Here is an 18219-nt window from a genome sequence, read left to right on the forward strand (position 1 = left end):
CCCTTTCTTGCTTTTTTCTTTTTAACTTAGCATCACCATTATCCAACATACAACATAATTTACTTACAACATAATTTACTTACTTACTTTGGTATCTCATCAAATAGAATACAAACTACACAAGCAAAGAGATTTTTGTGTTTCATCCTCAGCGCTGTGTGGGCACTTAGGAAATAATTTTAGAATAAATGAATAAACCTCACAGATTGTAGTGGTGGGAGTTTTCACTACTGAAGGTTAAAGTCATTTTGTGTGTTCCCCATTGTCATGTAATTGTAGGGTTTTTAAAGGACATTGCTTTGAATTGTAGCATTAATAGCATTCATTAAGGGGATTCATCACCAGATTCAGGGGAAGGACAGAAGTCTCTGACAACCATAGTCTGGTCACCCAAGCTACCATGCACAAAGGCTGGGGACTTTTGAAATGCTATGTAAAACTGAAAGTTGAAATTTAGAGTTTTGTACCCCAGTGGGCACAATGTTGGAATTTCAGCATGCTGTACATACTAACATACATAACAAATATATAATGTTACATGTTAACAAATATATGTTTAAAACAAACCCTAAAAATGGGGTTCTTACAGTGTAGTCTGAATTGGCATGTTCCTGACTTTATTCTCTATGTGTACAAAACCTCCTTGATTTTATTACATAGCACAGTCTGCATCCATCAGACTCATTCAAACTAGACTCATTTAGATTTTTAAAGAGATGTTACCTGTCACATTTTCTGCTGCCAGTAAATGTGTTTCTAAAGGGTTGTTGTGCCAACTCCTTTGGACTTGTATTCTGAAGTGTTATCCATGCTTGAAGATAAGAGAGGTTAACTGTCCTAGAATCTCACTTCCTGCCTTGTGTGTGTTTTTAGGAAATCTCTTCTGTGGTTCATATTTAGTTCCAGTTTTTCAGAGCAAATACGGAAATCCATAAGTGGGGAAAGGCTTATCCTGTAGGTTCTTTTTGGTGATGCAGAATGAACTCTCATTTTAAGAGGCTTCCTAAGCCCAAGATCTCATGCTTCTGTAGTCTCATGGATATACAGAGCCCTCTGATGAGTTTTTCAGTTTGAACTTATTTCTTTCCACAGTTCAACCACACTGGACAAGGAAGCATCTGCAGCCAGGCCATTATGCTCATCACTGATGGGGCAGTGGACACCTATGATACTATCTTTGCAAAATACAATTGGCCAGATCGAAAGGTAAGTCGATGTTGATGGCGTCCATGCAGTGCCATGTGTGGAGAATCTATATTGCATTGTAACCTCCAGATTGTCCATGGATAGGTACACCATGTAGACTTAATCTCATGATGACCTGTGGTTTCTCAGCCTTGTGTTTTCTGGTTGACCAAAACTGAATACTATGGCTTTTCTTGTTTTCAAAGTGAAACTTCTTTGGAAGAGAAAAGAAACCCATGAAGACAGGTTCAGTGTGTTCAGTGAAAAGATTCGCTGTGAAGTATGCTTTTGTCCTTAATGGACAGTGCTTCTCTTTGTTTTTGTTTTCCATGGAGCCAGGGCTGCTTGCTGGACCCAGCATCTATAGAATGGTGAAGGCAGCCATTGTGGCCCTGTAGCCATCTCCTTTATGTTTCCATGTTCCTATAGTTCCTTCCTGGGCCCTCATTACCATCCAGAATCTCCTTTCCATCCCCCCAGTGCTGTTCCTCTCTCTTGTCAAAGCTTGTTTGTTCTCTATTCAAATTCTTTCTTTGGTTTCCAAGCTAACATTTATTTATCTGATAAACGCATATGTTAGGGTATCAGTGACAGATATCAAGGTTTTTGGTGTCTTTTGAGTCCCTTAATCCAGAGTTCCTCAAGCTGTTAGCCAGTTTGAATTCCCTATGGAGATCTTTTAAATTGTGGATCCTATTGTACACTTAAACAGAATCAAAATCTCTGAGGGTGTGGCCCAGGATTCTGTGTTTTTAATAAGTTCCTCAAGTGGACACCAATCGGCAGATTAGCAGTTGGTGATCACTATCTCAACTAAATGGTGAAATTTGAGCAAGAAAAAGAGGTGCGTCAGAGAGGGTGTTATCCTGGGGGTATCACAAAGGCGCTTTCCTATCTTATGTGCCAGTGGCATTACTCTGACTGTCTCTGTTGGGGCATGAGGCTATCTAGACCAAGTCCGTTCTGCTTCTTCAACTCTGTATGTTTGATTTCTGGGAATTGAACTAACCACACCCATGGCAAAAAAAAAAACAAGACAAATGACAGCTGTGCACTCAGCTGTATCCAGAAAGCATGTACCCTTGAGGCAGCGTGAGCTGTCATTGCACATTCTTTCAGTCATTCTTGATCCCCACGTGTCTCTGTTAACACAGGCATCTCACCTCACCAAGCATGATTCTGGTGCTTAAAGATACATATCTATTTTGTACAACATGGTCCCCAAATGGATGCCTCCGCTATTGCTCAACCTTAGAGAAAGCCACCATTTCTGAAGCTGGAGGGAAAACTAGCTGTGCTGAGCTTGCTGAGAGTAGGTGGGACTGTGGCATGGCACCTGCCTGAGGGAGATCCAGGAATAAGTTTGGCTGAATGCAGCTCCCACAATAAGCACTGACTTTAGAATCCAACCCTTGAATAAGATGGACGTTCACTGTTGGACAAGGTCATTTTAAATGAGATATTTCAGGTGATGATTTCCCAGGACACGTAGAGGCCAGAGTTAATTCCTGATAAAGGTACGTGATGCAGAGTGAGGAGCATGCTGGCTATGCTTGCACCCCCGCAGCACACAGCACAATGCTGGGCACATGGCCACTACCTAAGGCACAACCCTGAGGCATGGCTGAGTGACTGAGGGGCCTGGGGGGGAGGCCACAGCACTAGTCAATGTGAGTAGGGCCATGGGCGTTTTGTGGTCAAATAAGATGTTCACAGATGCTGTGACATCTCACAGCATGTTGAAGGATATTTTACATTATTTAGGACCATCTTAAATAAAAGAAGGAAGTAAAAGGGGCTTTTAATAAGCAGCTACATTAATACCAAATGTATTATCTTGTGAGACTCATGTGCTGAATCATATGAATCCCTCTTGCTTGGTGATACTTGATGGATAGCTGTAGACCAGGAATATTGGAATTTAGACATCCTATACTTACTTGCTGGGAGAGGCATAGGATGAAGGCTGCAAAGTCATAACTCTAAAGACAAAACACAAATTTCAACATATCTTTCCAAAGGAACAATATTGACTTCAGGCCAGGTGCTTTCTTGGATTAATTGGAACCAGGGTCCTGGAAATTTCAACATTACATGAAGCAGTTTGATCTACTTATAAAGTATTATCAAGCAGAAGCAGACTTTCTTTCTGTAGCAAGAGGGCCTTTATCTATGATTAGAAATTAATAGCAGGATCCCTCCCCTCCTGCTCCATTCTGGAGAGTTCCATGACATTCATATGCATATACATTCTCTTCTTGAGGACTTCTCTGTGAAGGTGCGGGTAATGAATTTACATAAAACCCCAATGTGATTTAGCACTGTGTTAAAGAGAGATGCTGTGTCATGTCTAAGCTGTCATTTTTCTCTATTGTTTTGAATGTTACTTAGTAGAGGGTTGGGTCATGCTGTCGTTGGCTATCTTCAAGATTATAGAAACAGGAAATGGAGAGAGTAAAATGATCTTAAGGCTGGAACCTGATTCCTATAAAACAGTGATTCTCAAACTTGAGTGAGGATGAGAATCATCTGGAGGGCTTGTTCCAACACAGATTGCTCACTCCACCTCCAGAGATTCAGATTCATTAGGGCTGGTGGGGCCTGAGAATGTCCGTTTCTAACAAGTTCCCAGGTGATGTGGATGCTACTGGTGGGCGAACTGCACTTGGGAACTACTGCCACAGAAACAGCCCAAGGAATAGGGTTTGGTTACTTGGTAGGCTCTGCCACTTCTGCTTCCCTCTGTTTACCTTTACGAGGGCCTGTTCCCTCAGTCAAATTCAGTGCACAGGTATGTGTTTCTTGGCTCATACTTTGTTTAAAAAATTGTCAGTTACTGATCATGATTTTAAAATCTGGAGATAGAATATAAAATTTTAAAGTTTTAGTTTCATAAAGGGGTACACATGGCGCTTTGGAGCCAGCATTCTCATATGGCAAAAAACGGCTGGAGCTGAGGAATGGCTGCTCCCTTAGATGGCAAATGCCTGCTCCTTTTGGCCATGGCCTCCATCATGCTCCATTATTTCCTCTCAGCCCACTTCACTTAAATTCTTTACATACCCATAGGTGTAGGGTTCTGGACCACTGCTCTAGATTAACCCAGGCTCTAGGTATTTGTTCCTTTCTCTTAGGTCTGCCATAAGCTTTCCCTCTTCTTCTCCAGCCAGATGCCATCTTGTCTTTACCTGAGCCCTACAATTTACACTCCCTCAGAGCTGTATAAGAGAAGTGTATAACTTAATGTCCAGTACTGTAATCACTTCTGGGCCTATTTTTCATCTTCACTGGTTTGGTGAGTTCTTGAGGACAGGTTCTGAACCTCTGACCAGTCCCACCACCATGCACTCTGTCATGTCGCTGCTGAGAAGTATAGCATTGAGTCCTTAGGGCAGTCTCATGATTCCTGGCCACTGGTGTTTACACCCTGTATAATAAGCTCCTCACCTTGAGTGTAGTTTGCACCTGTGACTTGTTTCTAACCAATAGAATATGGTAAAGGTTAGGGAAACTTGCAGATGTAATCAAGGTCTCAAGTCAGCTGATTTTTAGCTAACTAAAAGGATATTATCAGGAGTGGGCTTTACTTAACTGAAAAACCTTGAAAGAGGGATTAGACACTCCCTGAAGCCAGGAGACTCTCCTTGCTGGTTTGATGAAGTTAGCAGCTGTTTGGAGAATTCCATGTGGCAAGGAACTGGGGGCAGCCTGCCTCCAGCCAACAGCCAGAAAAAAGCTGGGCCCTCCGTCTTATAGCCACAGGGAAATGAATCCTGTGAACGGCCTGAATGAGCTTGGAGGCAGATTCTTCCCCCGTTGAGCCTCCAGTTGAAAACACAACCCAGTCAACACCTTGATTGCAGCTTTGTGAGACAATGAACAGAAGATTCAGCTAAGCTGTGCCCAGACTTCTGACCCACAGAAACTGTAAGATAACAAACGTGTGCTATTTTAAACCACTGCATTTGTGGTCACTTTTTATGCAGCAATAGAAAACTATCAATATTGGAAGAAACAAGGTGAAGGGAGAAAGGAAAGAGAATCATTTCATGGTAGCAATACTATGAAACATCTCCAAACTTAGTGGTTTAAAATAACAATCTATTATTTCTTGCAGTTCTGTGGGTTAACTGGGTGGTTGGTTCTGCTCCCTGTGGTGTCCAGTGGGGTCACTGAGGAAGCTGTGTTCATCTGTGAGCTTGGCGGAGCTGCCTTGGTTCTCTTCCCTGAGGGCTCTCTTTCCATGCGGTGTCTAATCCTCCAGGTGACCCTGTGAGTCCTCTTTCTTCAGTACAGTAGCCTGGACTTCCTTACAGTATGGCAGTTGGGGTCCAAGAAAGGAAAGCAGAAGGAAATGGGGAGCAGGCCAGGGGAGCACTTGTGGGTGTCATGTTTTAATGCTACCTAATCAGGGCCTTGTGCGAGGCAACTGCTTGATAAAACATAGAATGAGTTGGAAGAAGGAAGCCATTACTGGTGATTTAACTATGAGTCTGTGAAGGCGACATCATGATCGCCTATGCAGCGTGTCCCTTGCCAGCATGTTATTGCTGGGAACAGAAATGAGGAGCTATTTATTCGTTTATTGGATGCCATTTACTTTTGTCTAATATACATTGGTGAGTGGCTTCATGGCAGCTTTACACACTTGGAATAAAATATGAACTCCTCAGTATGAAAGGGACTCATTCCAGGATCTGCTTAAGAAATAAAGCTGCCTACATTTCTACATTTAAATTAGAAAAATGGGACTTCCCTGGTGGTTCAGTGGTTAAGAATCCGCCTGCCAATGCAGGGGACACGGGTTCGAGCCCTGGTCCGGGAAGATCCCACGTGCTGTGGAGCAACTAAGCCCGTGCGCCACAGCTACTGAGCCCGTGCGCCTAGAGCCTGTGCTCTGCAACAAAAGAAGCCACCACAATGAGAAGCCCCCGCTCACTGCAACTAGAGAAAGCCCGCGCGCAGCAACGAAGACCCAACGCAGCCAAATAAATAAATAAATGAATTTATATTAAAAAAAAAAAGAAAAATGGCTATACCTGCCATTTATATAGTTGCTCTTTCAAGTGAACTAAAAAAAAAAAAAAAAAAAAGAAAAAGGTCTTGGAATTATTAATCATTACCTCCCTTGATGTGTAAGACAGAGTGGATAGGTAAGAAAATGATAAGTTAGAGATTTTAAAAAGAGGTTGGCAAACTATGGCCTACTGCCTGCTTTGGGCAGTCCTTGAGCTAGGAATAATTTTTACATTTTTAAATGGGGGGAAAAAAAAAACTAAAGGAGAAGAATATTTCATGACTTGTGAAAATTATATGACATTAAAATTTTACTGTCTGTAAACAAAGTATTATTGTAACACAGTTATACCCATTTGATTATATGTCGTCTGTTGCTAAATAGTTGAATAGCTGTGACAGAGACCATCTGGCCCGCAAAGCCTGAAATATTCATTTTCTGGCCCTTTAAGAATATGTTTGCCACCCCCTGATCTAAAGGAATCTTTGAAGAAATTTAGACCAACCAGGGTATAGTTGAGAGTCATTGCGATGCCTTTAGAGATTTATGTATTGGCTGAATTCAACAGAAGATGGTAATGGTGAGTTCTTCCTGCCTTTCCATTGCTTTTGTTCTACTCAAATAAAGAGACGAACCACATGACGGGAGACGTGATGGCAAATACTTCTCCATGCTGTAGGTGTCTCTCCCCCATATGTGGCACGACCCTTTCTTTTTCTGTCATGAGTGAGTTCTGTCCTTCTGTGCGCCGGCCTGCTCCTTCAGGGCTGCCCAGGGCTGGGGCACAGTACCTGGTGACCTGGTGGTCCAGAAGGAGAGCCAGCAACAGGTACCCAGCCTGGGACTGCACCCCGTGCCCGTAATGTTGGGTCTTCATAAACGTGAGATGTAACTGCCCCTGGAACCCCGTTTTGGTGGTGACACGGCACGTGGCAGAGTGTCACAGCTTTTGGTTCTCTGGAGCAAGAGGGAACACTCTGGAGAGAATCAGATTCCCTTTTTTTGCCAAGACCCAGGAAACCAGAGACTCCCTGAATCCAAAAGAAATGGAATTCCTGGAATCCCTGTCACTGTGGGGTCAGAATCCACCCACTCATGGCTTCCTACCTCTTATTTTGCTCTGCGTTATTCTTCAGGGAGAGAGATTTGACTGCAGCTCTCACATAACAGACCACGTCTTAACTCACTTCTGCTGTAGGTAAACTGTGAAACCCTGCCTGGGTATGCAGTGTGGGTAATGACCCTTCTGTACCTGTTAGATGCCACTGTGTCTGTGCTTCATGTGGGTCTGTGATGAGAAACACAGGTTGGATTAGAATGCTCAGTTTACTCCTCCTCCCCAAGTCTCCATCAATAAGAGAAAGTTTTAAACCAATTTCCTGTACTTAAATATATAAAACAAAACTAATTCTTAGTGAATGCTGACTGTCAGGCACCATTCTGAATGTTTCTTTTGTATTTATTCTCACAGAAACCCCATAAGGCAGGTACTATTATTATCCCTTTTTCACAATTGAGAGAAACTGAGGCAGCAAGAAGCTACATAATTGACTGAGGGTTCCATAACAGTGTTTGGTGGAGTCAGAATGACAACCCAGCAGTTGAATGCTCAGGCTGTGCCCTTAACCAGGATGCACACTTCTTAAGGGCAGAAGCAAAACAAAATGGCCCTAGGTCAGAGAAAGAGCTGTCCATACTGAGAATGCTGTCATCAGGACAATGAGTTTGTTTCCTTGGCCTTCCCACCTCCAAGTGCAGGAGAATCTGCAGTGTCAGAGATTTGGGGATCTCAGAACCCACTGGGGCTGCACGCAGAGAGTAAGAGGAAAGCCAGTTGTGCAGCCTTAGGACGAGGCTGTCTGGGTGCACCTAAATGATTTTCCTCTTCTAAAAGCACAGGGCAACCTCAAAGGTGAATGCAATTTCAGCTGAGTGTTGTCTGTTTTATTATCCGTTACCTCCCAAACAAAAGTGGAGGTGGTAGCTGTGAGGCCCCTCAAGAGACAACCAGGACTCAGGGGCCTTGGAAGACGCCTGGTGGGGCTGCAAGGAGGGGTGGACACAAGCAGCTCTTGGTGTGGGGGTAAAGGGAAGCCCTTGATCATAGAATGGTTTGGGGACCTGGCTTTGGAGCACTTTTGGGAACTGTTGGAAATCTGTGTCCTTTGAACTGGTAGCACATCGATCTCTAAGAAGGGGCTCTCTTGGGAGTTTTGCCCCAGGCCTTCCTTCCTTGGCACAATTTGGAAGCTAAAGCCTCAATCCCACCGTGTCCTAGTGGCCTCAGAGGGACTGAAAGACTTAGCTCTGCCTCGGTAGCTCTGGGGTGATTTTGGAAAGCCCAGGAATCCTTCTCTCCTCATCTTTCCGGGGACAGGTGCCACTATGGAGAGCAAAATTCCTGAGCTGAGTGAGGAGTGAGGGCTTATCTTTTTAAGAGTGCAAACTTTAAATAATCTTAAGTGATCTGGAAGGAATTTTTTGTTCTTTCTTTTTTCCTAAACTACATTATTCCCTTTGACATTCAAATGATTTTACAAAGCCTTTTTTTTTTTTTTTTAGCCTTCCTTTGAGCCGGTTGAGAGGAGAGGGATTTTTCCCAAGACCACAGGCAACTGGGAAAGGAGTTAAGTCCCACTGCTCATAGAGGAGGGATCTCGACATTCTCCTCCCACCTACCTGCACTCTGGCTCTGTCATTCCTCATCCCATAGAACCAGATTAAGGTGGGGGCTGAGGGTGGCAGAGGCTGTTGGAAGGGGATATAACGGGGAGTAGCCAAATGGGGGGGCAGTAATTCATTCATTCAACAGATTTTTATTGAAGGCCCTCTGTGTCCCAGGCCACTGTGCCAGAGCCAAGGCGTATGGGGCTGACGTGGCGGCTTCAAGGAGATCTCACAGAGCAGATAACATCACAGATAACAAGTGAGAAGACCAATAATTAGAAACTATGATAAATCTTCTGAAGGAGACAAGCAAGGGCCAGAGACAGAGTAACGGGGTGGCCAGGGGAGCCCTCTCCAAGCAGAGTGCATGTGGGGAAAGGAGCTGAGCATGGAAGGGTGAAGGGAACAGTATTTTCAAAGGCCCTGAGGAGCAGAAGTTGGGTGTGTGTGAGGAGCTGGGTAAAGAGCCGCTGGCTGGGCCTGGTGTGCCGGGGGCAGTGACATGGGCGGTGGGGTACTGGTAGGACAGGCAGGGCCAGCTCCTCTGGCCTTTGATGGGCACAGAAGGAGTTGGGATTGTGCTACAAGGCTAGTGGGGAGCCATGGCAGGCTCTTGAGCAGAGGAGAGGCACGAGTGGGTTGTCGTCAGAACCTTTCTCTGGCTGATGTACAGGAGCCAGCCTATGAGGCATGGCCCTGGGCTGGGCATGTGGTTTGGGTACTGGCTCTCCTCATTGTAAATAATTTCAATAGAGGGTGGTCTAGGTAGTAGACTTTTTAAACTTCCTATGAAAGTTCCCAGATGCGCCTATTTCTTACTGCTGTTTTACTTCAGGGCTCAGTCTGGTGGTTACATTTCTCTGTCCCCTTCCTCCCTCCCTCCCTCCCTCTCCCTCCCTAACTGAAGTCACCTTTGGTCTGAAAGTTTTGGGTGAGTTTGTGTCGTTGCTGTATTTTCTCAAGGGTGATCAGTCCTACAGCTGTGTTAGGAAAATAGCAGGAACATTCATTTCTTGTGGTCAGTCAGTGGTATAACAGGAAAAGACATTTCCAGTCACCGTGGTAAGAGCTCACGCAGGCCCTCCTCACCGCTGAAGGGAGAGTTGAAACGGTTCGCTGTCTCCCGGTTTATTTTTAATTACTTCTGCTGCTATTAGACATCTTGTGACTCCAGCAAGAAGAGCATGACGAGACAAGTTAGGAACGAAGCCTATTGATGCGTGCCTGCTGCCAGCCATCGAAAAAGCACTTCTTGTCAGGGGCTCAGAACAACTGCGTGGGCACCTGCCCCGCTGCCACCGGTGCTGTTCCTCTTGGTGGGCTCAGCGTGGGGGCCTTGGCCTCCACCCAGGCTCCGCTGTCTTCCGAAGGCAGGCGGGGGACAGTGCACATTCCCAAGTAACCGCCACATCCTCCTGGAAATGGCTGTCCCTCCCTGCTCCCCGTGCTGGGTGCAGAGTCACGCACTTCACTTGCTTTTCTCATTTAATTCTTAGTTCTGCCCTATGGGTAGACACTCTTTATTACCACTCTCATGTCATAGCTGAGGGAACTCAGGCTCAGAGGGATTAAGCCACTAGCCCAGGAGCCCACCACTCTGAAGCTGCGGGGTCTTTGATCGTCATCCACATCAGACCGTTCACACCTGTGCTCAAAAACTGAGGGGTGCGTGGTTGGGGGGACTTGCTAAAAATGTTTCCTAGGTTCCATTCTCTGCAGGTCTAGCCCTAGAATTGGCATTTTGATAGGTGGCTCCTAGACCCTCCTCTGCTCAGGGAAGCTGGGGCCACTGAGAAATGCCAGTCGCCTGGGTTATGTGCCCCGTGGATCGGGCAGGATCCAATCAGGAACAGAAATCCGCTAGTTATTTTAGCAAAGAGTATTTAATATTAAGAATCATTAAGCAGAAAGGGCAAACAGTCTAGGATATCATGGCAGTAGCAACTGCAGGAAAAAGCTGCCACCCCTGTGGCTGGTGGGGGAGGGCAGAAGAGGGGAGGGGAAGAGAAGGTCATTATTAAAACTTAGAAGCTGGGAGGAGAGGACTCAAAGGGCTAGGACCCAGACCTCTGAGGAGGACACACCGGCTCGAAGGTGCCGGAGTCTCTGAACCCAGAGGAGGGTCCTGTGCGGCCAGGATCCAGACTCTTGAGGAGGGGGTTCTGGGGTCTCTGAGGGGGATGCAATAAAATGGATTCTGTGAGTGTTGGGAACACTGCAGACTGGATTCGTTCACTGCTGCTGGAATGAACTGCCCCTGCTGGGGTGAAGAGGCCTCACTGGAGTGATGGCACTGGGGCCAGGAAGCCAAGAGGGAGCACTCGGAGGGAGCAAGTCCCTTCTCTTTCCTTCATCCTTGCGGCCTCCCCAACACTGACCCTTTTGGCAGAGCCTCACTGGAAACAGCTGCCAAAGCGGAAATGTGGTTTGCAGAGCTCCAGCCCCAGTCTCACAGAGCCCAGAGAATTTGGTGGCGAGACACATTAGCTTATTAACTGGCACACCCAGCAATAAGTGGAAGCTTGATGAATAAGTTCAACATCATTTGCAGGCTATTGACGTGTCAAGTTCTTATTTTCTGCATTTCTGTTTCTCTTAGACTATTGAATAGGGCCCTTGGGGAGTAGGCAGGGGTAGGGAAGCAGTGCTGCCTAAAGGAAAGAGGGTATCTGGATGCTGACAAATCTGTTTCCCCCCATCTGTGTAAAATGGAGGTAATTTCATGTGTCAATTCCTTGTCGTGTTGTTCAGAATTAAAGATGATGTGCTACTAAGCTCAGTGCTGGGCACAGAGTAGGAAGACTGCATGATGCTATATCATCATTGTCACCATGATTGACAACCATTCACATTGTTAAAATCCCTCTGTTACAGCCAAAATATAGTTGTACTGGATGAATTCAAGATGGTATAGCAATAATTTTTCAGATGTGGAAAATAGAAAGTATTCTTTTATCCTTGAATATGGATCACTCCTATGTGGTGTGTTGGTTGACTTATAAGAAGATTAAACTATTCAGCTGCATTTATAAAAACATTTCCAGGCCTTTCATTTTACCTGTTTCCTGAATAAATATATATATGCAGTATCCTTTTTACCTAAACTTCTGGCACTTATGAAAATATACTGAGATATATTTGACTGTTCAGTATCATTAATTAATGATATACAATAGCTAATATTCTTCAGTACAGATGAGCAGGCTGTCTTGGTGAAACGTAAAAAGGAGATTTGAAAAGTAGTGTTGTTTTATATTATTTGTCCCTTTTCTAGAGTGGCAGTGAAGGCCTAGACAGCCTGGGCGGGTGTCCAGGATATACTGTTTCTGAGCTGGGTGACTTTGGGCAAGTGATTGACTCTCCTTGTGCTTAGTTTCCTCATCTAGGAAATAGGGGGCAAGCACCATGCCGCCCTCACAGGGTTGTTGTGGGGGCCAGATGAGTAGCGCCAGAGGCTAGCAAGTCCTCATTTGCCCCCTTCGTAAAACTCCCCTCTAGGTGGTTTGGTGGGAAGGCCCCTGACAGCCGGTCCATGAGGCACTGAGGACTGTGAACTTGTTGGCCAGGTAAACAAAAAAAGTCTCTTCCAACAGAGGCTCCTCACCTCAGGTAGCCAGAAGCTGGCCTCCTGGGGGAGCCTTGCTCAGGCTGAGCCCATCTTGCATGTTCATCATCTCACCAGTGAGCTGTTGCCCCCTTTTCTGCATTTCCTTTGTAGGATGGGCCAAGGAGGGGGCTTAGCAGGGTTGAGAAGAGGGAAAGATGCCCTGGCGTGCTGGGAGTTAGGAGCACCCAGGCATGGAGGCCAGCATGCTTCTTCACCCCTGCCACTCTCATACATGCACATAAATTGCAGTCAAACCACATCTCTTCTTAATTCTCAAGTAGATTGGTTTCATTGGAAGTAGGCATTCCAGAGCCTGTTATCCACACAGCAGCCGGACACTTTGGAAACCGGAGGCAGATTGTGCCAGTGAGCCTCCAAACCTCCACTAGCTCCCCACTCTGTGCCACGTTTAAGCCAAAGTCCCAAGAGAGTACCTCAAGGCCTGGTTTGATGGGTGCCCATTCATTCTGACCTCTGTTCCACTCTCTCCTCTCAGAGCCCACTACTCTCAGGCCTTTGGACGTCTGCAATTCCTGTGCCCTCCACCTGGGGCACTCTGCCCCCAGCTTTCCACATTGGCTCACTCCTCACTTTCATCATGTCCTTGCCCAGACACACCTTTTCAATGAGATCTACCCTGACTACTTGATTTAAAGTTACCCCCAGACAGACCTGACCTCCAGCAATCTTAGTTACTGCTTTCCTTTTGGTGATAGCCTTTTCATCTTGTAATGTATTAGATAAACATCACAAAAAAGTAACTGTGTTCATTGTCCCATCCATCAGAAGCAGAACTTGATCCCAAAAGCCCAACAGGAAGAATCCCCAGTCCCATACCTGACCCTGAGCCTTGCACCTTCTGGTACGTTTTGCTTGTTTCATGTTGATAGGTCTTCATCCCAGAGGAGCCCTTTGCGTTTTTAGCTAACTTTATTGTAGAGAAATCACCCTTATGCCTCATAAATGAAGCTCCTTCTTCCAGTAGATTTCGGGAAATCCGGTATTCTCCATAGGCTGACCCTTGCATTACCCCTTCAAACATCCGGGGATAAAACCTGAGGCTCCCAATGCCAAATAATTTTGGCCATCGACCTGTTATCCATCCGACTACCCTTACCTTAATGATTTCCATTAAAAGTACAACGGGAGGAGATTTATAGGGCTTAGCGAATATGTTCCGTCACTGCAGCCCTGCACTTTAGAAACTTCTCTCGGCTCAGAGCCTCCCATAGGAGCCTTTCCACTCCCTCCCAGGGTCTTCACATTAAAGCTGCCTTTGGTTCGTTGTTCACTGTTCCATATGTAATAACGGATTTGGTCCTATCCTCTTCACTCCTTGGAGATTCCCATCTACAAAACAAAACAGCTGGTGGTGGTGACTGATGGGGGAGACTTGTATGAACTGCATGTTAACTGTCCAGCAGGAAGCCTGCTGCCTGATGTGCCTTATTAGAAAGCAAAGAGGCCCAAGTGGAGGCCCAGTCGCATTGGAATGCCAGCTGAACTGGAGACGTACAGGGAGGATTAGCTGCGTGGCCCCGCAGCCTCCTGGGGCTACATTAGGTCCTGGAACAGATTTCCAAGGTGCCCTCTGTTTTGGAGAGGGTTAACCTGGCTATGGGCAGGGATTTGGAGCCTTTTGGGTTGGAGCCTGAATTTTTGGCACTCTCGTCCTTGGTTCTCTGAATCTGACCCTCAGAACTCATGGAAATGTTAGGGCTTTTAAGATTTGGATCATATTAATTTGCCTTCACATGATTTGTTTTTGTGCCTCAATGGGACAGAGACAAGAAGTGATGGTTTTAGAATTTTGAAGAAGACTTTTCCGGTTTATACTCCAAACGGAAGGATGTCTGTGCGAGCCAAAGAGAAACTTAACTGAAATGTGGTTATTTTCCCCCACAGAATAATTGTCTCAACCCTCCTAAAAATACTGATCCTTTCTCTTCCTCTGGACTTAGGAAATGGACTGTTATGTGCTTTTATCATTAAAAAAAAAAAAGGACTAAAAAAGGGGAACTAACCCTTCCAAAAAAAAAAAAAAAAAAAATCCAGCGAGAGTAATCTTAAGGGATGGACAATTGGCCCCCTGACATCAGGAGAAAGAGGTGGAGCTCTCTGAGCTAATTTATAAAACAGCCTTGTAGCTGTTGTAGCTTGTTGTAGCTCCTTCCCAGTTTTCTTGGAAGAACCATTAGAAAAGCCATGTGGTGGTACCTTGTGGTTAACAGAGGGAAATGGGACAAACTTCTCCAGGAAGGCAACAGTGTGAACGAGACAGGATCCCTGAAAAGACCTATATGGGACCTGAGATGTGAGAATGCAAAAGTGTTTGAGAGGAGTCCTCCAGACCTTTTTGGAAGAATCCCTCTCTGTCCTTGCTGTGGCCATTGTCTTCACTGACTTAATTTAAAAACTGTAGCTGCAACCAACCACCTTCTGTTTTCCTATTTACTTTGCAACCTACCAGTTCATGATGGGGAGCTCTGCGGGCCTCAGGGTCGTGAGCCCAAGAGGGGGTTAGGGACAGTGCAGGGCCTCCTGTTGTCCTCAGCCCAGCTGGGCCTAAGGGGCGATGGTGAATTTTCTACCCCTCCCATCACCCAGCTTCTCTGCATTCTCTGTTTGGTGACTTGGCCTTCGAGGTGCCAGGACTTTGATCAACCTGTGGCAGAAGGTTTGTGTGAAACCCTTCCTGGCTTCCGTTTTTTACAAACACAAACGGGATCTGGAATTGATCCCAGATAATACATCTGCCTCTTAATTTCACTTCAGAAGGGCAGGATGACAAGAAAGGCGATGAAGACAACTAAATGCATTTATGATTTATGCCCCCTGTGATAAATCAATGGATGATTTCTCCCCAAAATGTGAACACTGCCTGGCTAACTCATACCAGCTGATGCATCTGTGAGACGCATAAGGTAATGGTGGCTGAGCCCCCTCCTTCCCACGTGCACGCCAGGCCTCGAACTCTGTACTCCAAGGATGGGGATGTGGACGTGTGAGGGGGGGTCGTCTATATACAGTTAGGAAGGTGCTGCTTCGCTGCCACCTTTTTTTCTCCCTGGGTCTGTGTTTCCCTTTCTTGTGGCCCTAATGGTACAGCTCTGTTCAGCCCGTCCTTGGTTCATCTCCAGCATTCCTTTCTGTACTGGCCGTTCTCTGTGGTGAGTTAGATTTTTCCATTTCCTAAAGGTGATTTGATCAGGCCAGTTCTCACTAGAGTCCCTCAAAGTGAGTAGGGAGAGTGGAAAATCGCATTAACTCTTTCACTAACTCCAGCTGCCTGCCCTGAATCCCAGATGGCAAGGAGGTTCTGTGTTGAGGGCCAGTTCCAGGCCTTTGTAGGCAGCTCTCTGGAGTGCTAGCTTGGGAAGGATTGCAAGCGCCCATCTGGCTGGAAAAGGGGCAGGGCCATGACCAGTGGGCAGTCTGCTGTGCACAAGAAGGCCCGTGGTGGCCCTCATGCGCCATGTCTGCCATCCCTTTCCTCTGTGGTTTCTTCATATCCCAAAGGCCTCACCTTGCCTTTCTGGACTTGGAAAGCCATATCTACATGTTCCAAAATAGACTGTCATTAGAAATTTTTAAGTCTATTGAACCATTTTAGGCTGCTTGGCAGTCACATAGCAGCTGGATGACTTACTTCCCCACCTTTTTTTTTTTTTTTAAAGCATCATCTGAAGCTAATTTATCCAGGAGTAACTTGGGTTTTGGGGGGAAGAGTCACATTTGTTTTATAAGTTACGTGCAAATGAAAGGAGAGGTTGTGCCTCTCATTTTCCTCTTGTTGAAAATGTCTTTGTTACTCCATTTTTGCCTTTCTTGAGAAACACTCAGGATTACCATTTAAAGAGTTAAGTAACGTTATTTTCCTTACCTTGCTTTCTGGAGAAGAAGTGCCAAAGCCATTTCCTGGGCCTAGACTGGGAGATGAGATCCCCTTTAGATGGGAAAAAGCAGAGCAAGAGGGTCCAGAGACTGGCGCTTTCTCCCGGAGGCCAGCAAGGTTGCTGAAGTTCCTTGTTGGAGTGAAAGCTCAGCATGGAGAGATGGCTGGAGATGGAGGTGCAGGCTGTGGGCTGGGAATTGTGAGGCTTCAGCTGTAGGCTCTGATGCTGGGACCAGATCTCCCTGCTTCATACAGGCTATGTATAGAAAGGGGAAAAAAATGAGCCAGCTAGTACAGGTTGTTCATTTGATGTCTCTGCTTATACCTCACATTAGCATTGCTCCAGCCAGAAATAATATACCTGCAGCTGTGTTTCTGTAGGACAACAAGGATGTCTAATAATATATCGGGCTAATCTAAGCTGCCTTTTCTCCAGCGATGCCCCAAGGGGGAGATATATACTCTACCTTTATGTCATCCAGTGGTACTAATCAGAAACTATTGCTGTGGAAGCGGCTTGTCCTGTTCGGTCCTCTTCTAATAGGAAATCATAAATTAAAACAGAGTTTGATAGATTCTGCTTAATGCCAAAATGAAATCCTCACATATTTTGTTGGCTGTTACATAATCAGTTGACTTCTCAAAGGAGTTCTAATTATGCCTATGGAATAAGCTCAAGATAATGAAATGCATTCACCTCTCTGGCAAGCCGTCTGTCTCTTAGTACTGAGCTCTGAGTCAGTCCTCTGGGGTTCTCCTTCTAGCTTGACCAACGAAGCTTTATGTACAGCCACAGAACTTGGAAGTGAAATACAAACTTATTTTATATGTACCTCTTTTTTATTCCCTCTAAGAAAATCAGTTTTCCTTAGCTTCATATACTGCGTAAAGAGCCGTGTGTAAAGTAGCTGTACTAATCCCAGAACATTAAGCTTTTCCCCCCCGCCCCAATGCCTTACTAAGGCTCATAATCTCACAAAACTGCCAGAGATAGGAAGAGAATAATGACAAGGCCAAAGGGAATAAGTTCTTTGACTCTGAATTTCATTATCTGTGACATTAATACTTAGTAAAAGAGTTGGAGAAATGAATGGATAGATGGATGTGTGGGTGAGTGGATGGTTGGATGAGAGGGCAGATGTGTACTTGAACAGATGCATGAATTTTTAATCAGAAAGGGATATAGATGGAAAAGAACTAACTCAGAAAAGTCTGCCTTTGGATATATTATTGTGGATTTGATTGTTAGAGAAAATTATGAGGAAAAAGAGGGAATTTATTATTAATAATAAATTAGGTCTAATTAAAAAATAAAGCGGATCAATCAAACATAGAGTACCTTGAATTCCTATGCTTTTTTCATGCTGTGTCATTAGCATGTGACTGAGAGGGAAAAGAGCCTAGTCTTTATTTTTCCTTCACAGAACAATATTAATAGTAATATTTAATCAAGTGTGAACAGCCTGCAGAGTCCAGGAGGCCGGGATCTGCCAGCAGGAGTGCTTCTCGGGTGATTGGTCCAACACTTGGGATGGAGAACCATGAAGTCAGAGTGTGGATATGGCTCTGCCATTGTTCAAGGAGGCATTCTTGCCCTTTTGCTGTGTTTAATTACAGTGACAAAATCTCAGTCACTGTTTACACAGGCTTATTCCTCAGGTGTGGAAATGTACTCTGAGCTCACTCCTGGCATTTGCTTTGCAGCAAGGGGAATTCTTTGTCTTTTAGATTAAAAACAAAATCATTCTGTTTCTTCTGATGTTACAAAAGTAAATATCTTCCCCAAAGCTTCACAGTTTGCTGTGGTGGTAAATCAGTTTGCCACTTAAGCCACTTGACACAGGTGAC

At 45.2% G+C, this 18219-nt stretch overlaps 1 protein-coding gene across 1 annotated transcript in view; it reads left to right on the plus strand.

Annotated features, from left to right (window-relative positions):
• CACNA2D3 (calcium voltage-gated channel auxiliary subunit alpha2delta 3) overlaps positions 1-18219 on the plus strand; it is a 791777-nt gene that overhangs the window by 407207 nt on the left and 366351 nt on the right. Inside the window, exon 11 of the mRNA XM_061195439.1 lies at positions 1093-1206. Coding sequence (XP_061051422.1) covers positions 1093-1206 — 114 coding nt within the window. The remainder of the gene's footprint in view (positions 1-1092; positions 1207-18219) is intronic.

This window comes from Eubalaena glacialis, chromosome 7 (assembly GCF_028564815.1).
Source record: "Eubalaena glacialis isolate mEubGla1 chromosome 7, mEubGla1.1.hap2.+ XY, whole genome shotgun sequence".
Taxonomy (NCBI): domain Eukaryota; kingdom Metazoa; phylum Chordata; class Mammalia; order Artiodactyla; family Balaenidae; genus Eubalaena; species Eubalaena glacialis.